General features: G+C 51.0%; 10 protein-coding genes across 10 annotated transcripts; 1 reads left to right on the top strand and 9 right to left on the bottom strand.

Moving 5' to 3' along the window:
• Positions 1–211: 211 nt before the first annotated feature.
• On the bottom strand, positions 212–1,317 carry AFUA_3G13140 (putative methyltransferase; the record flags this gene model as incomplete). Its single annotated transcript, XM_749215.1, has 2 exons — positions 212–1,100; positions 1,142–1,317. The coding sequence occupies 2 exons, from the start codon at positions 1,315–1,317 to the stop codon at positions 212–214; spliced, it is 1,065 nt and encodes a 354-aa protein (XP_754308.1).
• A 653-nt stretch (positions 1,318–1,970) lies between these two features.
• On the bottom strand, positions 1,971–3,567 carry AFUA_3G13150 (Sds3 domain-containing protein; the record flags this gene model as incomplete). Its single annotated transcript, XM_749214.1, has 2 exons — positions 1,971–3,053; positions 3,130–3,567. The coding sequence occupies 2 exons, from the start codon at positions 3,565–3,567 to the stop codon at positions 1,971–1,973; spliced, it is 1,521 nt and encodes a 506-aa protein (XP_754307.1).
• Positions 3,568–3,867: 300 nt separating this feature from the next.
• AFUA_3G13160 (uncharacterized protein) lies at positions 3,868–9,924 on the bottom strand. Its single transcript, XM_749213.2, has 2 exons — positions 5,579–9,924; positions 3,868–5,520 (listed from the first exon to the last, which is right to left on the bottom strand). Exons 1-2 carry the CDS (start codon positions 6,369–6,371, stop codon positions 4,463–4,465), a joined length of 1,851 nt encoding a protein of 616 aa, XP_754306.1. The 5' UTR covers positions 6,372–9,924; the 3' UTR covers positions 3,868–4,462.
• A 326-nt stretch (positions 9,925–10,250) lies between these two features.
• AFUA_3G13170 (uncharacterized protein) lies at positions 10,251–10,481 on the bottom strand (the record flags this gene model as incomplete). The annotated part of the gene is made up of 1 exon (XM_749212.1): positions 10,251–10,481. The coding sequence occupies one exon, from the start codon at positions 10,479–10,481 to the stop codon at positions 10,251–10,253; it is 231 nt and encodes a 76-aa protein (XP_754305.1).
• An 84-nt stretch (positions 10,482–10,565) lies between these two features.
• Positions 10,566–11,557, bottom strand: AFUA_3G13180 (uncharacterized protein; the record flags this gene model as incomplete). Its single annotated transcript, XM_749211.1, has 2 exons — positions 10,566–11,367; positions 11,427–11,557. 2 exons carry the CDS (start codon positions 11,555–11,557, stop codon positions 10,566–10,568), a joined length of 933 nt encoding a protein of 310 aa, XP_754304.1.
• A 1,137-nt stretch (positions 11,558–12,694) lies between these two features.
• Positions 12,695–13,290, bottom strand: AFUA_3G13190 (uncharacterized protein). The gene has a single exon (XM_077804462.1). The coding sequence runs from the start codon at positions 13,050–13,052 to the stop codon at positions 12,882–12,884; it is 171 nt and encodes a 56-aa protein (XP_077659921.1). The 5' UTR covers positions 13,053–13,290; the 3' UTR covers positions 12,695–12,881.
• Positions 13,291–13,430: 140 nt separating this feature from the next.
• Positions 13,431–16,147, top strand: gel6 (putative 1,3-beta-glucanosyltransferase). The gene is made up of 3 exons (XM_749209.2): positions 13,431–14,289; positions 14,352–14,563; positions 14,628–16,147. Exons 1-3 carry the CDS (start codon positions 14,148–14,150, stop codon positions 15,654–15,656), a joined length of 1,383 nt encoding a protein of 460 aa, XP_754302.1. The 5' UTR covers positions 13,431–14,147; the 3' UTR covers positions 15,657–16,147.
• A 5-nt stretch (positions 16,148–16,152) lies between these two features.
• Positions 16,153–19,786, bottom strand: AFUA_3G13210 (protein kinase domain-containing protein). The gene is made up of 3 exons (XM_749208.2): positions 19,563–19,786; positions 18,872–19,492; positions 16,153–18,701 (listed from the first exon to the last, which is right to left on the bottom strand). The coding sequence occupies exon 3, from the start codon at positions 18,529–18,531 to the stop codon at positions 16,342–16,344; it is 2,190 nt and encodes a 729-aa protein (XP_754301.1). The 5' UTR covers positions 18,532–18,701; positions 18,872–19,492; positions 19,563–19,786; the 3' UTR covers positions 16,153–16,341.
• A 615-nt stretch (positions 19,787–20,401) lies between these two features.
• AFUA_3G13220 (uncharacterized protein) lies at positions 20,402–21,284 on the bottom strand (the record flags this gene model as incomplete). Its single annotated transcript, XM_749207.1, has 2 exons — positions 20,402–20,602; positions 20,748–21,284. The coding sequence occupies 2 exons, from the start codon at positions 21,282–21,284 to the stop codon at positions 20,402–20,404; spliced, it is 738 nt and encodes a 245-aa protein (XP_754300.1).
• Positions 21,285–22,438: 1,154 nt separating this feature from the next.
• AFUA_3G13230 (putative AT DNA binding protein) lies at positions 22,439–25,981 on the bottom strand (the record flags this gene model as incomplete). The annotated part of the gene is made up of 1 exon (XM_749206.1): positions 22,439–25,981. The coding sequence occupies one exon, from the start codon at positions 25,979–25,981 to the stop codon at positions 22,439–22,441; it is 3,543 nt and encodes a 1,180-aa protein (XP_754299.1).
• Between the last annotated feature and the right edge of the window lie 125 nt (positions 25,982–26,106).

The following is a 26,106-nucleotide window of genomic DNA, read 5'->3' on the forward strand; positions in this document are numbered from 1 at the left end:
GCCATCATCGTAGAAACCGTGGTTGGATATCTGCTTGCAAGCGTCATCCACTCATCACAGGGACGGCATGGCACATTTGATGAACCCTTCATTATATCAATTACACTCAGTGAACAAAATAACTGTACAACTATGCAACATCATCATCATCATCTAGACTGTCATTTCAAGATCAACCTTCACGAGCCGCTCGTGAGCTAACTACGCTCACTCAACCAATCACCAAAGCCCTCACCTCAATACTCTCTCTCGGCTTCGCACCCTCCCTCGTCCTCGGATCCGAAAATGCAGAATGCGGCACCCGCTCCGCAATGGCTCCCCCTTGCCCCGCCTCCGCTGCTGCAGCCGCAAGACTATCCGAGCACTTCAACAACAACCTCTCCTCATTCTCCATCCCTGAGAGATACATCCACCGCTGGTTCGGATTATACTTGACGGCCATGGTCTCACCCGTCCGATGCGGGTATCGGTGCTCCACAGCCACCAGATCGTTTTCATTGTCGACGGACGGGGCCGCCGCAAACGCCAGCGGCGAAGACTCCACGCGGCCGTTCAACGGCCGCCAGACATTGACGATGCGGTAACGCACACCCTGGCTGATGATGCGCTCTGCCTCGGCTGGATCACTGACGTGCAGCCGGACGCGGTCCTGCGCCGCTTTGCGGGTTTGGTCGACGTGTGCTCTGTTAACGGGTTGGCGCGGGGCGGCGGGATCTTGTTTACGGATGGTGTGGTCGAAGATGATGATGCGCTGGGCGCCGGGGATGTGCTGCTTCAGCAGCTGCTCCACTTCGGGGTAGTAGAGGCGTTGGACTTCGGCGTCGGAGTCGAAGGTGGAGTAAGTTGTTGCTGTGGGGATGTGTTGGAGGACTTGGAAGGCGTGTGTGTCGAGGGTGTAGTCTGCTTCGTGGCCGCGGATGTCGATTAGCGATACTTTGTGTACTTTCTCGCCGTAGTTGCGGGGTGGGACCCCAGCAGGTGGAGTTTCCACGTAGTTGTAAGGCGTAGATCCGTCGGCTGGGGGCTCGTAGAAGGTTAGTTCTACGTCGACGGGGCCTCTGGGGACGGTGTTGACGCCGGCGGTGGTAGTGGTCGACATTCTGTAGGTTGAAGAACGGGTGTGGTTAACGTTGGCTCATACAGCTCTGGAGCGAGATGATGTCGTTGTTCAGCACACACATCCTTCCTACCCTTATATACCGTGCAGACTGCTGTATCATCCTGCCCATTTGTAATCATCCAGGATGATTCCAAAAGTGTCCGTCCTGTGTCGCCTTTGTAAGTGTCGTCCTTCAATTTCCAATCCTCCCCAGACATGACGTGCTCAGAAACAACCAATGACGACAGCCAGAAGCATCAGCTTTGTCAGCTCGGACTTTACGTAGACCAATCAGGCGCAAGTCAAATGCCAAGAATGACGTCACAGCGGATTGGTAATCCGGAGGGATTTCTAATAACATGATTGGCTGCGTCGGGCAGCATGGAGGAGTTGATCCTTATGCACCTGATCACCAATGGTGAGGGAGAAGGTATCTAGGTACCTATGGAGGACAATACCAATACGCTGGACCTGATCCTTTCGCGAACAGGCACATTGGAGAAGTGAAGGCGCGGAAGTGCATCAATGACTTGATTATATCCGTGAGAGAACTGTCAAATTAGAACAAATGGACGAGTCTGGAAGTTCAGCAAATAGAATCATCGCGCAAGAGTGGAATCTCTATATCCGACACGCCAATCACACGAAAGTGAGCATTGAAGACATGGATCAATCACAAAGTGCGAATGCTACCATGGTCACCTCGCATAGGCGCGTGCTCGACCACACGATAACGTTGTTGACCACCAATAACACCAACACGCAAGCCAGAACGCCGACATGGTATTCCCATGCCCCATAGACCCCAAACCCCAATCCAAGACCATAGACAACGCCAGAAAGAAGTAGATGAGCGAGAAGGCTGTTCCTGCTAGCTCGCTCTGGCCTTCTTGGTGCGCTCGTAGCTCTGGAGCTCCACATCTCTGCCATTAGTCTTGAGCGGGTAGAGATGCACCCCCATATCGGTAGGAAAGTCGGGGTGCAACAGACTAAACCGGTGCGGATTCTGCGGGGTCCCATCCACCTCGGCCGGGACCCGCTCCACAAGCAGTTCGATCAGGTTACGGTCAACCCAACCCGCAGACTTGTTGTGCAAGCGGTCTAACCGAGCACAATCGTCTTCTACCTCTTCGTTCATCAGAGACGGCAGCGGTGGCGCATTACTGTTCGGTCTCGCGTGGTAATTGGCGAGAACATTATATGGCAGGTTCGGGCGGACCGCGGGCTTGTCTGACAGCTCGGCCAGCGCATTGAGCGCATGATTGCCGTGCGTCCGTGTGGAGCGTGTCGCATGGTAATTCTGGCTGGCGGTGCGCACCATGTCGGCGGCTGGTGTGCCATTATCTTCCTGCCCGGTACCGTCACCCGTGCCTGACTCTTCGACATCAGTGTTATTCCCGTTCGTCGTAGTGCCTGAAGGCTGATCAGCCCGTTTGGATGTCGAGAAGAAATGCACCGTGGCGACGTGGGCTTGATTGGCATGTGCGCTGAGTTCCTTTTCCGTGAACAGAGTATGGATAGAATATGTCGGCGCGTGCTGTTTCTCGGCCAACTGGGACTTGGCCCGCTCGGCCGGGTTCGGATCCCGCACCGGAGAGCCAGTATCCTCCTCAGGCGCTTTCCTCTTCCTTTTATTGAACTCTGACACAATCCCGTTGCCCAATTCGTCTAGGTCGACTCGGTGGCGGGTATGCCGGGTTTTACGATTGCCGTGAACACCACCAGGACTGGCAGGGTTGGTAATGCTGAATTGATTGGGATGAAGGAGGAGAGCATTGGTATCAGCAATATCGAGCTGCTCCTTTTCCCGCATCAACCGGGCCTTCTTCCCTGAGATTGTCTGTACCAGCCGTTCGCGCAGGGTCGAGGAGAGGTTGTTGTATTCTTCACCGGCGAAGTGCACCCGGAAGGCGTATTCCCGTTGGAACCTTTCTAGATTGTTGTTATGACGGTGCTGCACACGTCAGCTTCCAAGCATTCTAGACAGTAACAAAAGTAAGCAGAAGAAGAAAGGTAAAGATTCAACTCACCACAAGTGCCGCCAACTCGGCATCCCTCTCCTCCTTAGCCTGATTCACCTCCTGCACAAACCTTGAATACCACATGCCAGACAAATTAGCCATCTCCTTCGCAAAAGCTCCCCCACCGATCGTCTTCTCAACCAAAGCCGCGATTTCCTCCGCCGAGTCGGGCAGCGGACCCGGGGAGTACGGATCCGCATTGTTGATCAATGTCATATCGCACTGCAATGTATGCAGCTGCTGGCGAAATTGCGCGTCTCGGTTATGGCTGAAGGTCGCCGTGAGATCGTGCAGCCGTTCTTGTAGTGCTCCGCGGCGCTTGTCCCGTTTCGAGAGGGGCGCGTTCGTCGCGGGGCTTGGAGATCGGCCTCTAGGGTGAAGGCTGCTGCTCAGGGTTTGTCCAGCTGTGCCAGTAGCTGGCGATGCCGGTGCCGGAGAGTAAGCCATGGCTTATTGTGTTCTGTCGAAAACCAGGGCAGTGTGAAGATATTGACGGGGTGAGAGGCGGGTGCTGAAAGGTTAAGTTGCGGGTGGATCAAATCCTGATGTTTGATAACAACTCAAAAAAGGTCGTTTGATTGATAGAGAATGAATAAAAGCTTGCATGAACGACGAGCAGGAACCAGCTTTGTGCCAGAGTGATGCTGCGTTCGGGGGGAGGAGAACCAGCAGCTTGGAGAAGAAAGCGGGAATCCGGCGGCGCTCCCGAACTGGAATAGCCCCAACATCTTTGACCGCCCAGTTGCCTTACCCAACTCCACAATCAAACAAAGTCTTTCGCAACAAGACTCCATCCATACCAGTGCAGATTGCCCTCGTCACCAAGAGACTTGACATAGTGCACATATCTTGTTTTAGTCGGTCAGAGCGTGTTTGACAAACCATCGATCCCAAGCAGTGCTACGAACTTTTTCCTCTCCAGATATATGCTTACGACAAACTGATTAGTCCTAAACTCTATTGGTATATTGTGTATAATTGCTCAGCAATCGTACATGAAGCTAGTCATACATGGAAGCCATCGTCTAGTGCTCTGGACAAGGAGCAAGGTTGCTCGGCCGAAGCCATCCAAACCCATGCCCGAGAGTCATCTCTTTGATTTCAAAGAAAGAAAAAAAGAACAAAGTATAGCAACCGGGTATTGTTGTTATCCATCCATCCAAGCAATGCACGGTACATGTTCCCAGACATTTCATCATGCAAAATCCCATACCGTAGCCCAAACACCGTAGACGCCACCATAATCACCTAGGCTCAGTTCTCTAACTCAGTGGTAAAGCAAATAGACGAAAGCAGAAGCAATGAAATCGTTGTCCGGAGACCTGTGAGACGCATATCGCAACTACTGTGAGCGACGGATGACAAATACTCCGAGTTCAATCCCATCTCGAGGCTCACTCTCGTAGGGCCGTCTGCGGATGCCGTCGATAATCTCGCTCAGTAACATGGCCGAGGTCACTTCCTTGTCCGCGGCCAGGATATACGTATTGGCGATACTCGACGACGTCGCCTTGTGTGTTGAAAAGCGACGACCATTCTGGCAGTAAAGGCTGAGCACTTCTTTCATGCGAGCCTTCTCTTGATGGATGTACCACTCAGTCCAGAGGTCCCGATCGAGATAGGCACTGCCCTTCCGGGCATCCACGATGCTGAACTGAGAGGAAGAAGAGCTCAATGCACGACATAACATGGAAAGATTGTTCTTGAGAGTGTCAAAATCCTCCATATGAGAGACAGAAGACAACTTGCCCAAGTATCGACCGATATCGGCAGAGAGTTCGTTGACCACGACGAGTTGTCGAAGCAGAGGATCGAGGATCGGTCCGAGATACTGAGATTTGAAGGCCGAGCCACCCCTTCTGGTTGGGTAAATGAACAGCAGCGAACCGCCATCCGGAGAAAGTTCCGACAGGCGATCTACCAGGAAAGATGGTCGCGATGGGGAGAAGAGATCATTGTATTCCTGGGCCGACGAAGGTGGGATGTAGCGCTCCAGGACTGAGATGTGTACCGACTGAGGCGGAACAATTGGCATTGGAAAGTGTTGCGGAGCTTTCATCTGAATGGGGCCTCGAAAGTCGTGGTATGCGGAGACCACCGCAGCGCTAGAAAATACGGTGGCGTTGAAGTAGTCATTGTTGGGAAGCATACAGCGCGGCGACCCCGGTGGTGAAGTAGGAAGGTTCGTAAGACTGAACTGTTCAGGGACCGCATGTGTGACATTGATATAAGGCGACTGTCCTTGACGGAGGCGGTTTTGGATTACTTGGACGAGGGATGAGAAGACTCCCTCGTGAGTTCGATGCGGTGTAGGTTTTTCTGCTGAGTATGGGTAGGGAAGCGTTTGAGAGACGAGCTTGACGGGTTCTCCGCGGGCATTCGAACCGGGTAGCGATGATACTGAAGATCAATCGTTTAGTTTGGAAGATACGGACTCATTCAAGTGATAGAAACATACCGGTCGATTCAATGGCATTCTCCAACCATGAATCCTGATCGCAATCCATATCTCCTCCCGGGGAGTTGTGGCTTTCATCCGAACTAGAAGGCGAGGCATTCGACAGTCCGTCCGACGGGCTTCCTAGACCGACCCGAGAGGCTCCACCCGGTGAGTTGTTGATATTCGGATCTTCATCCATGGACATCGGCCCCGGATCCCGATTCAGGTGGGAACTAAATAACAACATATTGGATCGAGTGTTCCACAATACGTGCTCGTCGTCCTCAGGAGGAGTTGGTGGAAGTGTCGCGGGGTAGTCGCCTTGAGGAAAGTCCTTGGGCGAGGTGCCCCACGCAGCCGGAGTAGATAGGGATGTTTGGGTTGCTTGAGAGTTCGACGCAGAGGTTGTGGAGAGGCGAAGACGGGGTTCTACGGAATGTGTACGGGACTCGATTCGGCTGGAGGGTTTCGAGGAAAGGCCGAGTTTCTCGAATGGAGGAAGGCTCAGCGATGTGTTGCCTCTATTCAAGAACCGGGACACGGTCGAGGGTTTGGTGACGAGGGATCCCTGGGAAGCTCGCCGCTTCAGTCGGCTGGAGCCTCCGCCCAGGCGAGGAGTCGAAGATTGTTGGACGGGAGAGAGTGGACTAATTGCGTGGTTGTCGAATGAGTTCAAGAGCATCTGACGCGAAGAACAGCCTTCCCACGAAGTATTTGAAGGTGAGGTTGAAGAGGATGGCGAACGCATGACCGAGTTGTCTTGCACCCTAGTGGTAGACCAGTCCAGTCCATGACACTGCGTCAGATTCATTCAGGGAGATTGACCTGGGACTTCAATTGACAGGGAAGATAGCCGACGTCTCGTCGTTAGTGACTGCACGAGTTCCACTCTGGCAGTTCGACGGGACGATTGAATTTGAGTCGATCGGTGTATCTGTCTGGCTGACAAGAAGCAACTATACGAGGCGTCAGGTTGGTGGATGCGTTGGCAGGAGGACTTTGAAGGATGGAGAGGCAGCTATAAGGCGAGAGAAAAGGTTGAAAGGAAGAGTCGCGGTCGTACAGAAATGACAGGGATGGAAAGGGTACGAGGAGGATGTTGAAGATTTGATGAGGACGAAAGGTAGGCACCCAAAGAGTACCTCAGGAAATGGTACGGTGGAGAATAGGTGAGATTAGTAGGGAGCGGAAATTGTGGTCGTTGATAAGTGCCAGACTGTGGGATGGAAGTAAAGTTGTTGGGTATGCAAGATTCGAATGGATAGAAGGAGGGAGAAGAAATGGAACAGAATAGAGAATGTTCGGTTACTGTCATTCAGTCGGTACGGAGTAGTCTAGATAGGTATGGATAAGTAGGTAGCCCTGGTAAAGGTAGGGTAGGTAAAGGTAGGTACATCAGTTTAATGACGCTGGGACATGGAATTGAGAATGAGTGGGCACAAGCCGAAAGGGCCAGACACATTTGGGTCGTTCAGCCAGCAGGAGAGCCAGAAAAAGCCCTCGGGCTGCGACTTTCTACCAGCGTTCTAGACCGGGGCAGCCTTGGCCTGATTGGGGAGTCCATGACACGAGGACGCCCGCTCCGCCCAGTCACAATCCAATCTGGCCTGGTCAGCACTCAGCGGTAAAAAATAATAATAATCCTCGGAAAAGAAAAAGAGCTCAAGTAATAATAATTATTCTGCCTGCATAGGATCCAAGTAAATATGCATAGCCTACATACCTGATTACAACAACTATAAATCATTACATTTCTATTGTACGACATACCTATTGAATTCAACTTGACTCATTAATCAAGACCGAACCAGGTGGCCCTTTTCTCTCGATAAAAATTCAGCAAGCTATTCTAGATCGTCAGCGAAAAAAAGCAAGTCTCCCCAGCTTTGGCCATAGCCCAGACGCCGCCCGACCTGTCTAGGCCTCCATAGTTGCCGATCAGGGAGTACGGACCCATTACAGAGACTGATTTACAGTCCTCCATAGGCATATGTATGTATTGAAGGATTTATGGATATCTGTCGGATGGATTACATTTACTCCGTACACAGACCATTTTGCCTCCCAGAGATTACTCCAGTCTAGCCCCACTCCCTTAGCAGGGATAGGATCCAGCAGCATTCAGAATTGTTGGCAGAGTTGGAAATTATCAACTATCAAATAATTGTATCTCTCCACTCAGTCGCATGAATATCAGTAACCATTTAGTTGGTTCTGTTCGTCATTGTCAGCATAAATCTGAATCTACCATCAGCACCGCCTTATCAACCTAGATAGTCTCCCAACGTGAATACGTACACATACTTGTCTCGAAATACTCAACTCACGCTACTTCATCTCGAACAAGCAAACAACCACAGAATCGGCCATACAATACTGTTCTACGAGTCTCAGGGGTCACAATGCTCTACGGAAAAGGATCCCACATTTCATCATTGGAAGAGCTCTTCTCAAGAGGGCTTAAGGGCTTTCCGACCATAGAACGGCACAGTCTTGATGGGCTCATCTAGGGAAGCTCAATAGTAGGGACACCCTGCTACTGTAACCTTTAGTACGTGGCCCATACAGTGGACAGCTTGGGATTTGACTTTGGATCACAACATTACTCGTGAGGTCTGCTGCGGGTCCTATCTACTACCAAACCTACTTTCAATCAATGTTTTACAAGACCGCACCATCCATAATTAAAGGATGAAGGGGCGGGATATGTATTTCTGCTGCGATTTAAGTATTGCCTCGCACAACTCAGTAGTCAAGTACCGTACCTTACAAAGCCTAATCACCGGACTCGATTGACATTTACCACTTTTCACACAATCTGGCATAATAATATGTTAGGAAATTAATCGCCCCTCTTCATGCCCGTTATTGGGCTTGACGCCTCAGAACCATGGTTGTATCAACCAGTTGATCGATGGTTACGTTACCAGTTGCCAGCAGCGATACCATTCAGTTCCAGTGCCGCTTCCGGGCGGCTGACGCCTAGACCCTTTTCCGTGCTGCCGAAGTGATCCGCTGTAAGTATCTTCTCAGTCGGCTTCTTTTGCCTTTATGTATGTAGCCGCTGCGTATATTTTCTTGAGGGAAATATACAACTCTTGCTGGGAATGCCGTCAAAAATGGATGTCAAGTGACTCCTGCAGATCCGGAGTTTTCCTCCTGCTGTTGCCTTGTCGAGCCTAGATCGGGCGGACAGGCCACGATACCACCTCAACTTGTTTTGTACCCTTGTTCTTCATTCTCCAGCAAAGATCTATCTACAGAATAGCTTCAACCTTATGTCGAATATTATACAGCGTGTATACTGTATCTGTCAATTGCCCTAAGCTGGCACTAGGTAGCCATATTGCACTCCCGGGCGCACCAGTCCGCAGCACGGAAATCCCCTCTTTGGGCATCTTGCAGATGCGTTAGCGGCATCACGGCTGGGCATTAACTATACTCGGGTTATCGATCAGGTTACTCCATACTCCATACTTCATGCTACATAGCCTTTACCGGTGCTCTTCTCAGTCGCTCAGGCTCTATCGCTACACTGTTATCAGGCGATAGCCGACACCACACCGTCTTCCAAGAATGAATGCTAACTACCATATCCAAGAAACATATATGATTACATGACAGTAATCCCTACACTAGCTCTAGACCCTGACATACTGCCGGGCAGAATGGTAGTAATAATAATCCTACGGAGAATCCCCCGTCCGAGTCCTAAATCTCAAACAACAGAACCACGGAACCACCGCGCCATAATCAACCCTACCATATATGCTGCTGCTAGTCTAGACATCAACTCGTCATACAATTTGACAGGATTGCTGGTGGTAATCTGAGAGCCATATTCCCCTTTCACAAGCAATATGTATATGTTAATCTTCAAATTACAATGTTAGTGGGCGCGGACATGGACATCCACATTGGCTGAAGTTTTGATCCACCCTCGTCTCAGGTAGAAGAGTGAAACGACGCAGTTGCCGACCTCTTATTTGGTTGGACTGTGGCTGGTAGATGGCCGTCGCTGTCGCTGTCAGTGACGGGTGATGGTGATGGTGATGGTGATGGGATCGCTGTATTCTTCAAAGAGGCCATGTATACATTGTGGATATCAGAATTGCGTGGTTTACACAACATGAACGTAGCAGGTTGAATCTGCTTCTATTGATATTGGATATGGCGGAATTTTATTGGTGGATAGAAACGATATCCTGCCGCCAGTTGTCGTTATTGTGTAACGGCGGTTGTTGATGTCTATTATTGTTGGTTGTACACGAGTTATCTGCCAGCCTTGGCTGTTGAACGTGGGACATCTACATGCTCTTGAGTTCAGTCGTGAACTGCAGGTATCTTATAGGTACTATGAATTCAAAATTAATCAAGCTTTGTATTTTACTTTGAAGCATGATGCCATGCCAACTTGTATTAGATTAAGATGAGTAGACTCATTACAGGACTCCAACCTGTGTACATTTGCCATTTTCAGATATATCCCTTCCACGCTGTGTTCCAGGTTTTACGCAGCCCGGACCAAGGTCGACGACTTTGCTCCAGCAGTATGCTGTGCGACAGTCGCGGACAGGAGTGACCTTGCAGCCTCACAGGAACGGTTGTTTGCTAAAATCCAGACCTCCAAAGCCCGGCACTCTCAGAACATATTTCTATGCAAAGCCATGACTTGACAGTAATCCGTGCTCTAGCCTTGTGGATGTTGCAGCCTAATCGACTCAGCGTTCGGTAATGCCAAGCGCGTGGCTACATATACCGATGACACATACACCGATGACCTTACGTCAGAGCCAAGTTTCATCTGCTGCATAAAAGGTCCAGGCGGGGCTGTCTGTGGCAGGCCAGTCTCAGCATCTTCCGGCTTGTTCGCCTGGGCAGCTTGGAAGAGCGAGGCCAACTGGGGCGACCGTTTGGTCATCTGAGTCTGGCCGCTAGGGTAGATCGGTAGATCTGGGGCGAGTAGTTGTAGTAACCGTCAAAAAGAGACGCAACCTACACATTCTCACGAGGTGACAGTTCTTCTCCGGGATGCGGTGTGGCTGCGAGGGTGCAGTCCCTGAGTTACGTCACTGTAGTGGGTCTGCAGACACCTGTTGGCAGACACCTTAGCAGCCAGACACTTGTGCTCCTCGACTGTCTTCCGAGAGTGCTTGCGGGCGAAATTTGAGGACCTCATGACAACAGTGTGGCCCGTTTGCTGCTGGGTCAAGTCGCACCGAACGTAAGCAGCGGGATTGCACGGCGATTGAGATTGCAGACTCTGACGCTCCACGGCGGCTCGGAGCACCAGACACTGCACCACCAACTGCTTGACACCATCCGTCAACGTACGCGCGCGGTGCTCAATATCCGGCCAAAAGTCATTGCCCCAGAAAGGATCCTCCCGGACCGCCCCTTCCAACGCATCGAAAAAGAAATCGAAGCTGGGAAGCCGCTTTTGCGCGTCCAGCGGGCTCAATCCTTGTAGGTTGTCCGACAACAGGCACGCCACGGCAACAAATCGGATGGTCGGCTCAGAGTTGAGGACGTGTAAAACAATGCACGCTGGGCAGCGCTCTGTCTGGTACCAGTCGTGCTCCTCCCTGAGGATGCATTGTAGCCAGGCGTAGGCGCTGCGTGCTTCTCCCCGAAAAGCACGTTCGCAGTCCGTCGATTTGATCCCGGGTAACGCGCTGGTCGCAATCCGGGAAGCTTGATGGTGGAGGAGGAACAAGGGGAGAAGAATGGTGTGGATGATATCCCGATGGAGACGAAACTCCTCCTGATCCTGCTTGGAACAAGAGCGACGGTGCAATGAACAGAAGCTGTAACCGTCCAAGTGTCAGATTGAATCACAGATATATGTCATTCCGGATGATCATACCTAGGAGCATCCATTCCTATCTCTTGGCGTCTCAGGTGGTCCCTGACCGCTTTGAAAGCATCGTTGCGATTCAGCTTCTCCGAATGCTTGTTCGAGATCCGAAACGGTGACACAATCGGGTTGTTCGACATGTCTGTGATACAGTGCGCTTATCCTCAAGCCACGAGTCCGTCGTTTCGAGCAGATAATATGATCTCAGGTGATGGACGCGGTAGCTGCTGCTGCCAGAGAGGGGCTTGCAGCGGCCTGAATGAGGTACCCACGAAATAAGTACACAATCAACAGTATACTGTATTGGTGACGTCGGTCGCCAGTAATGTAGGCGCTACAAATCCCGACCAATCAAGCGATACGGAGGCAGACAGAGCGAATAGAGAGTCGAGAGCACGGCGATACACAGAGGAAGACCCACGGATTGCATGGTCCAGTTTCAAGGAAAGGGAAAATGGTTCAAGTCCGAAGCTTCTGGGAGCTTGACAATGAAGGGCGAGCAAAGCAGTTTAAAGTTCGATGTATGACGGAAACAATAACAGTGATAGATTGTTCGAGAAAAGGAGGAGCAGAGGAGAAGATGAAACTATGTACGGAGTATAATTGACCTTTCAATTAATTTTCGCAATTGTGAGGGCGTGAAGTTGTTTTTTTAAGGAGTCAAATAAGGAGGAAATCCGGATGCGGACAAGGGTCTTGAAAGGGACGTCTTCCACGCAAGCTGCAATGTCGATCGTCAATAAATCGGAAATGAAGTCAGAAACGGATGAAGGGTAACCTGAAACTAGTCGCATAATCAATGCTACACCAAGAGCGACCAGGGGAAAGGGATCCCTTTTTGTGTCTTTGCTAGTAGTAGGAAGAAGACGTCAACCGGGCGGGGGAGAACCTCCTATTGATAACTTCTACTACACTGTATGAAATAAATGTTTCTCTGCCCTCTTCTCCCCTTTGCACAGATCTCAAACATCCAAACCAACTGTCATTTTCGTCAGCATTTTGCAACCCAACCAGCAGACACCACCTTGGAAGCAGCCAAAGAGATAATGGGGCTGATGGGATCTGCTGTGTGTGGTGGACCCGACACGTATAATAGCCCGTGGTCTCGATCACTGCCAAGAGAATACAAATTAATTGTCTCCAACGCCATCCGAAGAAACGGTTGGTTCTCATGCGATGATGTTATCAAGCTAAGGTCATCTGTCTCAAAGCCGGAAGCCACCATCAAAGTAAGTTTACAGTCTGGACGGAGGATGGCGATATCTGGTGTATTGAGAAAGAGGAGGAAAAGGGGCTGTTGCTGATAACTTATCAATGAGGATTGAGCATGGCCGAGGGGCAATGCATGAATTCTGATTAAACCAGGGTCTGTCCGCCGCCGATCTCATCACAACAGGAATGAAACAGTTAGAATCTAAGCTGATCTCTTCCGAACAAGGGATGTAATCTTGTTGATCTAACAGCCTAGCCGAAGAAAGTTGTGCTAACGGAGTCCTCCGTGCTGTACTCCAGACTACAGAGGACAATTGAAGCCTCGAACCACGACCCCAGAGCAAACCAAGCAAGTGTCATCTGGTAATTCGTTGCTTGTGCTGGAAAATTGACCGTGCTGCTGTTGCTGACTACTTCGTTCATCACCAACTGAATCGTCACTTGTCAAGTGCTTGCATTCAGTGCAAAAAAGTGAAGTTTAGAATACTCTGTAGATTTCTTCACGAGTTCTCCGTTCCTGTAGAAAGCACCGAAGACTTTGCCGGTCAGCAAACTCGAGAATAAGATCGTGTTAGTTTTCAATGTAACTTCAAACTTGTCTTTCTATCTGCATGAGACAGTAGTCGGGCACATCTGTCGTACTACTAGCAGTAAATGCTATTTGATCGAGCGCATTGAGGACCGTGAGGGGTTACATGTAAGGTAGCCTGAGTTGTCGGGCATCAACTAATCATGCTTTGGAGCAATTTCTGCCTCAGGTATCAAAGGTCACGATAACCTCAAATAGTTAAATCCCATCAACACAAGCTCTGTATGGACTATATCAGGATCATTCTGCCTTCGCATCTGGTTAGACCCGCTAAGTACCTGATTTCCACGTACGAATCCACTGCTACCAATTGCCCTCCTTTGTGATGCTTCCACATCCTTTGTATTCGATGTCTCATGACTCTCCCTGGTTCTCCCCTCCCTACATTCCTTCCCCGGCCTACATGGTGTCGTTTCCATGATCCCAGCCATGTCAATATGCTTCAAAAGCGCGCCAACTTCTTCATTCCATCAGGGGCTGACAAGCAATGCCATTGACGTCATTTTCCCTTGTTTGTCCCCTTCACTGAAGTAACAAGATTCGAGCGAGGAAATCAGGACGCTGAAGACTTCCTTAAGGAACATATATCAAGGATGGGTCTCACATCTATCTACATTGCTCGCTGGAAGCAATGCGACATTTCAGTTTCCATCTCAGTGAGACCTGTTGTCTTAGCTCCTTCCTTAGCGGCTGTTTGACTGCCAAATCAGGGAAGTGACTTGGGCTCTTTCCAAGTCGTGTACTTGCTGTTTTAGTTTGATAGCTTCAAAGTGATCTGGAGCGTCTGCCATCCTTTCTCTTTCGTCCTTTTCTCATTCCACTTATCTGAATCCCACCGATATATCCTCCCAGTCTGCAGTTATTAAAACATCATACCCATCTGTGAGCATAATCTATCAAACGGGTTCCATCTTCAGAGAGCATTTAATATGCTTCGCTCCTCGCTTACTTTGACCGCGGTCTCGTTGCTGCTGGGAGGCTTCTCCCCCGTGGCTGTTGAGGCTGTTCGGACAATTTCAGCTGTTGGTTCCCGCTTTTTTTACGAAGACGGTACCCAGTACTTCTTGAAAGGTGCGAGTTCATCTCCCCTCAGCCTCTCAGGCAATTCTACTGACAAAATACTCTTGTTACAGGCATCGCGTATCAGCTCGTTCCCGATGATCCACTCATCAACACGGAACAATGCACTCGCGACGTTAAGCTCATGGCCGAACTGGGGGCCAACGCCATCCGCGTCTACCATGTCGATCCCCATGCCAATCACGACGGCTGCATGAAAGTTCTGGCAGATGCCGGCATCTACCTGTTCGTTGATCTCGACACTTTTGACACACAGATCGAGCAGGTCAGTTCTCATTGCAGGATACATATTCTTCCACCAGCTGGTCCCTGACTGACTCGAGCAATAGACTGATCCTCACTGGAATGAAACCCAGTATGACCGGTTCAAGCAGGTCTTGGACGAGTTTCAAAAGTATGAGAATACAGCGGGTGTGTTCGTTGGAAATGAGGTCCTCACCACAAAGGAGGGCTCAGCCGCTGCTCCCTATGTGCTGGCTGCGGCTCGAGATATCAAAGCGTACCGCGATGCGCAGAACTATCGAAACATTCCTGTGGGTTACTCTGCAGCGGATATCGCGGAGCTGCGTCCCATGTTGCAGAATTTTCTGGCCTGCGCGGAAAACCCTAGTGATCGCTTAGACTTCTTCGCACTAAATGCCTACGAGTGGTGTGGAGATTCCGGGTATGTTCAGTCTGGCTATAGAGAGCTTCAGAGAAACGCAAGTGGCTATCCGATCCCCATCTTCTTCTCCGAGACTGGCTGCAACGCTGCACGGCCTAGAACCTTTGATGACCAAGCAGCCATTTTCGGTGAACATATGTCGGATACCTGGTCCGGCTCTATGGTCTACGAGTGGATCCAGGAGGTCAACGACTACGGTTTGGTCAGTTATGGCCCTCCTGCGCCGAATGCTCCTCCAACAGACACTCTTGTTTATGATGGCTTCACTCGCAAAGGTGTTCCGACTCCCGTGTCTCCTGACTTCCACAACCTCAAGACCCAATGGGCTACCCTTTCACCCACTGGCGTCGCCTTGTCTGACTATGTTCAATCCACCTCTACTATTAGTCCCCCGGAGTGCCCTGCCTACACATCTGGGGCTTGGGAGGTCGATCCCAGCTCTCCGCTGCCCACTCTGGGCCAGACGCAGACGAACTCTGGCCCCACATACCAGGTCACTAATGTAAGCGGTTCTGGAAATCTGCCAGTCCTCAGCGCCACAGCTACCAGGTCGACATCCTCGACCCCGACACAAGTGCTCCATAGCGGTGCTGCCAGTCCCCTTTCTCTTCCACGGATCGTTGGCTCGAAATATATCGCGAGCGCATCCGTGTCGGTCGGGTTTGTGATTGGTATGGTTGCTGTGTTTCTATGACATATGACTACGAAGTGTTTTTGAGGCCTTGATGGCGTCTATTCCCTTATTGTCATGTCCTCTTTTCTCTCATGTGGTTATTGGCTGTCTAGACGGCTATCATACGTTACTTTGTAACAACATAAGCGCAGATCAGCGATTGTCGACGATAAAATGAATTCCAGCTTCTGGTCGTTCATGATCACTCATATTTGTTGATCTCTCTTGTTTCACTCCCGCTATCAGAACATCGTAATACCTGGCGAACCAAAGATGGCTAGAGACGTTATGATTCGGTATAGTCACAGAGAAAGCTATAACATTCCATGTCATGAACATTGACGCTCGTTCATCTCAGACGGTTGGAACCAACTAAGAACCCAGGCGTGAGACAGACACAAAAGGCCCCAATCAAACACTACTCTGGCGGCAAGGACTAGATAGTAATAATCGGATGGGTATACAAGAAATGACCTCCAGAGCATCCTGCTTGAGGATAATTAAGCTTTATTAAAAAAAAAGAAAAAAAAAAAAAAAGAGGGAGGGAGAGAGGGGGGGAGATGAAAATAAGTCCGCTCAGCTACAGGGCATACCCATAGGCGGATGGGAGGTATGTCAGGGAAACCATAGCGCGCTTAGGAGTAGATGCCTTGAGCTTCGCTCGGCCATAAAGATGTAATGAAGAGTAGCTGTGAGTGAAACTCTTTCAATCAGTAATTGCAATTCCGTAGCCTAGAACAGAATCCTGGGAGGGAGCCGGTCTCAAGGGTCCGTCTGGTCGCATTGGCCAGGGGAGCCTTAGTGATGAAGAGGAAGGTGTGTATTCGCTGCTTTCCTGGTCGGAGTCGTCGTCGCTGTATGTGTAGGTGTCTGTCCAGTCTACGTAACCCGCATAGCTGGCTACTGATGGAGATGGGGAAGGGTGTCGCGAGACATCGGGTGGTAGTGTCGAGTGATGAGGGGAGTCTGTCCGTTGCTCTGCTGGTTCGGAAGGGCATGGTGTGATGGTGAGTTTGGGGTGGGTTGGAGTAGGGGCGGTAGTCTCCGACTCTGAGAGTTCGTGCTGTGGGATGATCTGCGTCTTGGATGCTTCGGCGGCGTGGATGTACAACTTGGATGTGCAGTGCAGAGCAACCGATTCTTCTATCTGGCGCAGGATGGCGCCGAAGCGGCTTTCCACGCGCGTGGCCGAGGGCCGGTTGCCCGGGTCCTTGTCCAACATGCTGCGGACTACGGCAAGCATTGGCTCCACAGCGCGGAAGACAGGATCCTTCCGTTTCCTCGCGTCGTGTTCCAGTAGGGCGATCCACGAACTTACTTGGCCGATATTCCGGTCCAGATGGAACGAGCAGTCCGCAACGCCTCCTCCGCGGCCGGCGGTCCTGTTCTTTGCGCCCCGGTGGTGCGCAAAGGCGGTAATCTTGCGCTTGCAGAGGTGCGTGAAAATGTCAAGGGTCACGGCTCCAAGAGAGAATATGTCCGATGCCTCGGGGTCTGTCTGTCGGGACTGCCAAGTCTGCACCACAGCGGTTTTCGATCGAGTGCCTGGGAGTCGAGCCGGGTCGAGGACCGTAGAAGAGGAGCTACTGGAGGAGCCGGAGGAGTTGGACGAGGTGATGGATGGAGTGTATAAGATAGGCCGCTTGACCGGGGTGACAACCCGCTTGCGAGCACTTCCACTGGACCCGGAGGACGATGAAGACAGCGCGAAGGAGAACCGCGTCGGTGAATCGGGCAATCCTCCAATGCGAATGGCGGTGCCGTGGGAGGTGACGGACTCAGCTCGCGAACTCAGCGAATGGTCCACCGCGTCATCAGAACCCGGGCCTCTCGAGAACAGGGTCAGTCTTCCAGGGCGGGATGATGGCTGACGTCGACCCGTGCGACCACCAGATGGAAGAACTGTTCGAGTCGGGCCGGTATCCTGAACGGTAACGGCACGTACCCAGCGCTCCGGGGCTCCGTACTGATATGACTCGACGTCGTCTATCTTGGCAGGTGGCAGTAATGTATCGAGCGCCTCAAACTGGCCGAGGAAGATACGGTATTCCGAGTCAATTAGGACATTGGACGGCCGAATGGCGCCATGGACTTGGTTGTGAGCATGCAACCATGCCAGCCCATCAACTAAACAGTGCGGCCAGTTGATCAGGATCTCGCGGCGCCGATTCTTGGGCAGGCGTTTGAAAGGTTGGGGAACATCGGTGAGAAAGGACATCAGGGAACGATCGTATGTACCGGAAAACAGAATGCACATGGTATCATCAACAAAGTAAGAAGCGTAAATGGAAAAGACATGATCATGAGATAACCGTCGCAGGGACCGAATCTCATCCAGAACCTCCTGTTCTTCAAAGAAATGCGGCGCACCTCCGACGGTAACCTGGGTTCGCAGATATACCTGACAGACCGCGCCCGCCAGAACGACTTTCTCGATCCCTTCTCGTGCAAGCGCCGCCTCGTTGCGTATTAATTCGACCGGAACGCCTTCGTTCTCGGTATACTTGATATGATCACCTTGCTTGATCCCTCGGACGAGGAAACGCCACTGAGCATGGAAGAATTTGGCATCTAGCGTCGGATTCTTGTCGTCAAGGGAGAGCTTCAGACGCTCGACACTGTGGGCTGCAATTGGCAAGTCTGCGTCATCGAATGACTCGTCGACCAGGGAGAAGATGCGCTCAGGGATGCCGATGTCGACTAGGATCAAAAAGAGCCTGCCAGCCTTGTGCAGGATCCAGTCGAGATATGTCTCACTGGTAAGGCCCTCTCCCCAAGGTAAAGGTGCCACAAGGCGAGGCAAAAGATCGGACGGAAGATGACCAAAGACATACTCCGGACAGAGAGTGGCTTGGATTCGGTCTTCAGGCCACCAAAGGGACGTTGTTACCGACATTGTCGGCGCATGGCGAACCGGGCCGGCGAGTTAAAGAATCCCCAATGATGGGAAGGGTATTGATATACGATCAGAGAGAGGGATGGTGATATTGGTCGGGAATGTAGGAAGTCTAGACTATTAGAATGATGACCTGTAACACTACTCCGCAGCCATGCATAATGATTCTCCTTGCAGGTATCAGCGGGATTTTCAGCATCCAGTATATCTAACGGGGGGGGGGGCCAAGAAATGAGGGGTGTGGATTTATCTGGGAATAAAATGTTTTTCTAGAAGGAGATATCGGGAAATGTAATTGTAATTAAAGCAACCCAAAATGAACAACAGAACAATAACCTACTGGTTGACACGAGGCTTATCTTGCGCTCAGCAAGGGTACGTCAGGGCAGTATCGAGAGGCGCCAATAGTGGCAAGTCATGTTCAAGGCCGGCCATGGGTGCGAGGAAATGAACATGACAAATGAGGCAGGAGAGGTAAGTGAATGAATTTGTGTGGGATGTGATGCTTGGTGACTGAGAGGGAGCACCATGATTGATCCAAATGATCCATAGGAGTAATAGAACAAGAGACGAAAAAGCAAAGGTGGCCAAGGCTATAGATAGTCATCCAGACTTCGAACAAATGGCAAAGGTGTGGAGCCTGGGGAGAGATAACAATCCGAGCCGTACAGTGGGGAACTCCGGAGAATGATTCAAATAAGGATGGCTTGGGCCTATAGCCGACTGAATATAACCGGGATGTATATTAAATGGATAGGATTTGACGAAGAAGATGATGAGGAGAGAGAGGTCAAGTTGATGGATGATGATGTTGGAGAATGGGAAGTGATGGAGATACAAAAAGGCAACGTGATTTGCTGTTCAACACCAAGATTCCTGTATCTCCTCGGCGGTCTATGGCCGTCGATACTGAATGGATTGGATCATGGTCAGTATCCAGATTCAGAAGTACGCAGTATGTCTGTATCTTTCAACTCAGTAACACAGTCCACAAGCACGAAACTGAACGGCCTAATTTGGTTACTCCGTACACTAGAAGTATAACATGATCGGACAGGATACTGTGCAACACATTGGACTTCCCTAGACATCAGTTCAGTGCAAAGAGAAGAAGAACTGAGAGAAAGGAAAACGCGGCTCGCAATAGCTATCTACGGTTCTTATCGGTTGGTCAGAGATATTAGTTGTCTGACGTTCATCCGAGGGAACTGATAAGACATGTCAACGGGTTTCGAGTCATTTATATTGATTTGATGTCAGATGATGAAGATATTGGCCCTCTCCCAGTTGATCAACAACACCTACCGTATTTGGCGCGTCGACGTATGAATTTTAGGATCTTGTTTGCTTTTGTCGATCTGTCACACTCAAGAATTGACCCTGATGATCTCTGGTGTACAGAGTATTGGCTATTACAGCGAAATCCCGGCGCCAACCGCATCGACAATGGATATTTTCATTATCGCTAAGAGTATTATTATTAGCGTAGCACAGAACTCTGGTTTGCCCTCGAAGTGGAGTGAGTGATGTTGACCGTTGAAACCCACTCACTCATTGGTCTATGCTTCCGCTTATCGTCCGTTTGTTCTCTAGTGGAATGATCTAGTGAGAAACTAGTTGAAGTTTGATAACAAGTTTGAGAACAAGCCATGGCATTGTTTTCTGCATTGTGTTTCATGTCCCTGCGTAGAAAGAACCAAAAGGATAAGCTGGGACAAGCAGGAAAAAGACAGGCTTGAGATACTCCTCCTGTCACATCATATCCATTCCCTAGTCTGGCATACTTTGTTCAGTTTCGCCATACTTTCGTCTTAACTCATCATGCACAAAACAACTTGGTATGAATTAAGCAGATCACTCAACCTACAGTTCATTCCCCTCTCCCCTTTCCACTCCTGCTACCCCTCAACGCCCGCAACCCGTTGCGACTCCGCGTCCGACCTCGCTGTTCCTCCCCAGCCCGCCGGCTCCTCCAGGCCTTCCGGAAATGCGCCTGCTCATCCCCAGACTGCTTCGCACGGTGACCGAGGAACTCCTCGTGCGCTTCTTTCTCTTCCAGGAGGATCTTAATCTGGTCATGAAAACCCGGTGAAATCATCACCGACCCGTTAGTCATCTGCACCATGCCTTGAGCTTGTTGGCCAAGAAGTAAACAAAAAGAAAAAAAAGGGAAGATGGCTGTTTACGACAGTATCAGACGTCAATTGGTAACCCACATATTCCAACCACAGCTCCTGCTCCGAACTCCACGCCTTCTGACACCGCGCCAGCTCGTGCTGCGCGATTGCGAGTTCGCGCTCCTGCGACGAGGACCACCGCGAGCGGTTGTGCGCGATGCTCTTGAAGCTAACGATGCGGACGAGGCGTTTCCGGTTACCGTTATGGGGATGGTTACTGCTGCTACCTGCGACTGCGTCTGCGTCTGCGTCTGCGTCTGCGGGTTTCGCCCTCACCGCCAGATCAGGGATGAAAACGCTTGAAGTGTCGGTGTCGGTGTCGGTGTTCGTGTCGCTGTCGCTGTCGCTGTCGGAGAAAGTATCCTTGTTGTAGGCGTCCATTCCCATCTCTTTGCAGAGCGGCCTGAGTCCGTGATCCGAGCAATCGATGTCGGGTAAAGTGAGGGAGGGTACAGCGGGATGGCTGTGATCGACTGCTTTCCCCTTTTGATGGAATGAGCGCTCTGCTTTCTTGAGCAGGGACGTCAGGCGAAAGGCGCATTTGACAGTGTGGCCCATGCCCATCTTGGTAGCCATATGGATTGAATGTGCAATGGAAAAGGAATGAGCGAGGTGAGATGTCAGTGATTGACTAGGTAATCCCCGGAGTGACAACTATGTGCTTACCTCTCTCTATTTATACCCATACTAATCTCTTTCTCTCCCAGGATGATCTGGAACACCAAAATAGAATACTACTGCGAATCGTCGTTGATAACCATAATCGCTATACCTCAGCCATTGAAAGGCCCTCACTCATCCTATACTGCACACCAAGTCACATCCAAAACAAGTTCAGGCCTCACACTGACGCACTGCATCACCCACCTACAATAGGCTAGCCAGTTCTCACCGTGCTCTGTTTGGCTGCTCTCCCCAGACCTGCAGCCTGGTCGGAACCCCATGCGACGGCTCACCAATCCCGAGTAGCACAATCTCGTCGCGTCAGTCTAGATCTCTACAGTCACCGTGCTTTACTCTCTTACGCCCCAGGCCAGCTCAGGTCCGGGCGCTGCATAGCGTGGCACGCTCACAGCAACGGATTCGCCGCTCAAACAAGGAACAGGTCGCCATACATGCTCCCCGTCCCCATTTAAACCGACACCAGAAGCATCATCGAAGTTGCCAGAATTTCTTTTCAGGTACAATCCAAGAGACCAACTCCATAACCCTTGGCCCACCTGAGCAATTCTACCACGTATAACACCACCAGGAAGAGACGCCCTGCCAACCAGAACAGAAACAGGTAGGTTCTGAGTTGCCCAACAAGACAATGGAAAAGAAGCAAAAGAAAGCTAGAAAGACAAGTCGAGTCATATACACATCGTGTCCAATGATATCGTGCAATAAAACGAGACACCGAACATATTGGCAAAGAAGACCCACCACTGTACTCCACGGGCAGCTGACTTTGTCAATGCCCAATCAAGTCCAATCTGTACTGAAAAACCAAACAAGAGGGGAATAGTACGTCAATCAAAGTGAGATATCACAATGACAAAGCAAAAGAAAAGCCATGCTTGGAAACCCGACTGGCGACGTGTTCAGTCATTGGTCCACCGGATCCGTAATAGTCCGACAATATGTAAACCAGAACAGATCAAAACTCGAAAACCTCATTGCACAGGAACTAAAAGAAAGGGCCAAAATCAGAGACGACGATCTCAAAGTCGAGGGTGATGGATGAACGGTCATCGACGCCACGCCGTGAGAGCGGCTCCTCTATTTCCTATCTGCTGAGCTGACGCTTTGCCGCCCATCTCTGCCTTCATTTCCTCTCTAATGCGCTCGCCAATGATGACACTGATCAGTCTTCTATGCATATCGGCTTCTGTCCAGCCAATCTGGCCCGTTCCACCCGCCTGCAGGTCGCCACGAGCCAGCTCTTGCACAAATCGGTCAATGATGGCAAACTGGGTTTCAGTAACACGCACCCCATGCTCACCGTCCGATGTCCAAATCCAATCGCCAATGATGTCAGAGCGGCCAGGTGCTGGATAGTAAGGAAACCGTTCTGGGTGACGTTTTGCCAATCGATAAAGCCGTCGCAGGAGAACGTAGTGATTGTCTGTGAAATATCCTGAGACAGCGAGCGGAAAGTGAGGTTCGTAGGTCTCGACTCTGACATCTTCGACGGGTCGAGCGGCACTTGACGTAGGCGAGTCCGGCTGCGTGTTATTCTGCTCCGGTGACTGCAGACCCTGCCTTGATGTTTCATCCGTCTCTTCGGGATACAGTTGGTTGTCAAGAAGCGTCTGTGCGTTGGCCGATCTGACGTCAGGCTCCTCTTCTGAGCCTTCTCCATACCCAGGACTGGGTGGTGCGAATGACTTGCGAACTGGAGCTTTCAACCAACCGGGAGTAAGACTAGTAATCTTCTGAAACCAGGTTGATGCCTGACCATCTCCACCGAACTGTCGATTCTGAGCAGGAGTACTATTTTCTTCGTAGACGGAACGTTTGTCGGCTAGCGCGGTAGCTGGAATATGCTCGTTCTCGATCTCCTCCGCCATCTGGTCTGCACGTTGCATTTCGCTCTCATGCCTTGTAGTAGGGTCGATCTGAAATGTGTCATCATCCGAAGCCCTGTTAGGGCTTGAATCCAGATAGATGCGTGAGCCCTGGTCGTCTTCGAGCCCATGATCTTCCGCATTCTCTTCCGGAAAATCGGGATTTGATCGTTGTTGCTGCGGTGAATCTCCGTTCGCACTCTTTTCAGCAGGGCTGCTTTGACCATAATAGCGACGAATGTGCCGAGGGGTTTCCTCCCCACGAAGCACAGCGGAAAGATCCACTGTCTCCTCGCGCAATTTCTTGACGCGCGAATGGCCCAAAAACGGTACCTTGGCGTTGTCGTTCGTCCAGGACTTTGGAGAGAAGATTCCCCTAGGCTCGCTTGGCGCAGGGCTGCTCTCCGATGGGTTCGATTCTTGACGTGCTTCGACGTCATCATTTTCCCTTCTGTGCAGCGCTGACGAGCGATGCGAGATGTTGCTATGGTCTCTCGCTTCTTGTTGCCAGATATCTTCATAACCCTCTTCGTCTTCCTCCTCGTAAAGTTCTTCAGCCTGATTAGGTTCAAAGTCATGCTGCGGCGATCCACCTAGATCAACATCCTGATCGGGTATGTCTTCGTCATACACTTCCCGGGCCTGATAATCTCCCAACTCTTGCCCACGGGAAACCCCGGGATCAGCCTCCTCGTCGGATTGACTCCCCATTTGATTGCCGTTCGCATCAATCTCCGGACTCGGCGGCCCCGTCGCGTCACTGTCAATCACAATGACTTGACTGGCATTCGCCATCTGGATCTCCCGGCTCACGGCTTCCCTCTCCCGCTGCCATTCCTCCAGTCGTCGTTTCATTTCTGTGCTCGGAGTGTCCTTCACAGCAGTTCCGCTGTGTATCTGTTGAGGAGTTGTGGTTGCGCCTCTGGCATTACCCGTCAACCTTGTTTCTACTGATGCCGTTTGTCTTGCCCGTTCAATCTCCGTCTTTCTCCTCCTTTTTGCGAGCTCTTGTGCAAAGCCCAATCCTGCGCGCAGTTCTCGCCTCAGTCTTGGATGTAAGTCGCTGAACAAGAGCTCTAACCGCCTTTTAGGTGCTTCTAGACTAGAAATCTGTTCTCTCAGATCCGGTGTACCAGGCGTCGGCACAGGTGCCCCCTCGTATGGACGCCGAAGGGCGCCTTCAAGGGCTACGCCTGCGCGGATGATTCGAGCCAACCTTGAAAGTGGTTTTCTTTGCTTGGGAACAAAAGCCGGAACAGGGGATTCACGCAATAGAGGTGCAGACTGTCTTTTCTCGGCGGACACGGGCAATGCTTGAGGCTCAATTGCCTGGAATCTCGATTCTTTTCCCACCTCTACATCTGGGGAATGCTTCCTGGGATTCAGGTTTAGGCTTGACACCTTGCGCTTCGATTTCTCCGGATTCGCCATCTTCTCTCGGGAGAGGAAGGGCTTCAGAGCACCATTGCCACTCTGCGAGTTGATGCTCAGCCCGTGTTGTTTGACAGAGGGTAGTGTATCCAATGAAACCATGCTAAAGCCTTCGCTTTCCATGATAGAATCAAACTCCCTATGTTCGTCTGTTGGGTCATTTGTAGGACGAGTCGTATTCTGTTCCTGACCAGATCCTTCGAGGTGTGCCCTAGAAGCAACTTGCACCGCTCTGTCATCGTCACCCAGAGAGGAGGAGGTTGGACTTGGGTATGAGCGCGGCGGTCTGGGTGTATGACCAGCATGTAATGTATTTTCTGGGGAGAATCCTTGGCTTTCCCGAGAGGGCGACGGCATTTTTGAGGGGGTCGACTGCGGTTCTTCATCATGGTTTTGTCCGTATATCTGATCCACTGCAGTCACATCTGGTGTGTCATACGTACGCTCATTATGTATTCGGGGGGAGCTCCGATCCCAAGCGGCTGCATCGGGTTGCCCCATGTTGTTGTCTTCTGGAAAATTGTCGGCAGGCATGAAACCCTCCGGCAAAGCGTCGTCGTCCGAGTCTACGTCCCCAGCAAGGTTCAACGGACTCCATCGTTGTTCGGCCTCCATTTCAGGCTCAACGGGCCGTGTGTCTTGATAATCCGCCGAATCAGCCACTTGCTTATCGCCGCCTACCGTATCCGGATTGAGAGACTGTTTCCTTGGTCGACCTCGTTTTCTCTTCTGTCCACTTGCACCTGCTGGGCCGGGTGTGTGTCCTGGACTGCCTGCTGTAGGCGTAGCATCCTGTTCCCGTATGTCCGATTTCCTTGGTCGCCCTCTGCGCCTTTTCGGTGACTGTTCCGCATGATCTTCGGCATCCTTGAGCGGTACTTTGACTGTCGTAGCTGCCAACGGCCTCGGCCGCTTGCGCGCCGGGCTCCCCTGATTCATTTTCTCGTCTTGTGTTGCCTCGAGTGTTACTCGAATCCTCCACGGGCTCAAGTTTCCATCGGCCTGTGCCTTTTCTGGAGACAATGATCGCTGTCTACCATTCAACTGCCTAGTCGGAGACACAGGAAGCACAACATCGTCGAATCGAATCGAATGCGCGCCCTTGGCCGGACTAAGATTGATGCGCGACCGCTTTCCCTTGCCCGTCCGCGGGGTCTGAAGGAGCTTAAAATTGGCTGGTGACATGAAGCTCTGGCGACCGGAAAAAGGTCTGATCGGAGATGATATCAAATAATCGGCGTCGCCAGGGGGGCCAAGAATGTCTGGAGAAGAGCTGGAACTTTGAGAGAACATTGCGCCATGCAACAAACAATGCGGTTCATGAAGAGGGGCGATCGTGCCGCGAATCGCGTCGCGCAAGAATAGCAATCTACAGAGGTTGTATTGCCAACGCACCTATTCAGAATTTATCATCATCA

This window comes from Aspergillus fumigatus, chromosome 3 (genome assembly GCF_000002655.1).
Source record: "Aspergillus fumigatus Af293 chromosome 3, whole genome shotgun sequence".
Classification (NCBI taxonomy): domain Eukaryota; kingdom Fungi; phylum Ascomycota; class Eurotiomycetes; order Eurotiales; family Aspergillaceae; genus Aspergillus; species Aspergillus fumigatus.

Bases quoted from the DNA above. Each gene is read 5' to 3' on its own strand.
- AFUA_3G13160 (XM_749213.2), bottom strand. From the start codon at position 6,371: ATGAATCTGACGCAGTGTCATGGACTGGACTGGTCTACCACTAGGGTG. The intron at 5,521-5,578 runs GTATGTTTCTAT...ATTGATCTTCAG, and splicing joins GAATGCCATTGAATCGACCG to TATCATCGCTACCCGGTTCG.
- AFUA_3G13190 (XM_077804462.1), bottom strand. From the start codon at position 13,052: ATGAACGAAGTAGTCAGCAACAGCAGCACGGTCAATTTTCCAGCACAA.
- gel6 (XM_749209.2), top strand. From the start codon at position 14,148: ATGCTTCGCTCCTCGCTTACTTTGACCGCGGTCTCGTTGCTGCTGGGA. The intron at 14,290-14,351 runs GTGCGAGTTCAT...CTCTTGTTACAG, and splicing joins TACCCAGTACTTCTTGAAAG to GCATCGCGTATCAGCTCGTT. The intron at 14,564-14,627 runs GTCAGTTCTCAT...CTCGAGCAATAG, and splicing joins TTGACACACAGATCGAGCAG to ACTGATCCTCACTGGAATGA.
- AFUA_3G13210 (XM_749208.2), bottom strand. From the start codon at position 18,531: ATGTCGGTAACAACGTCCCTTTGGTGGCCTGAAGACCGAATCCAAGCC.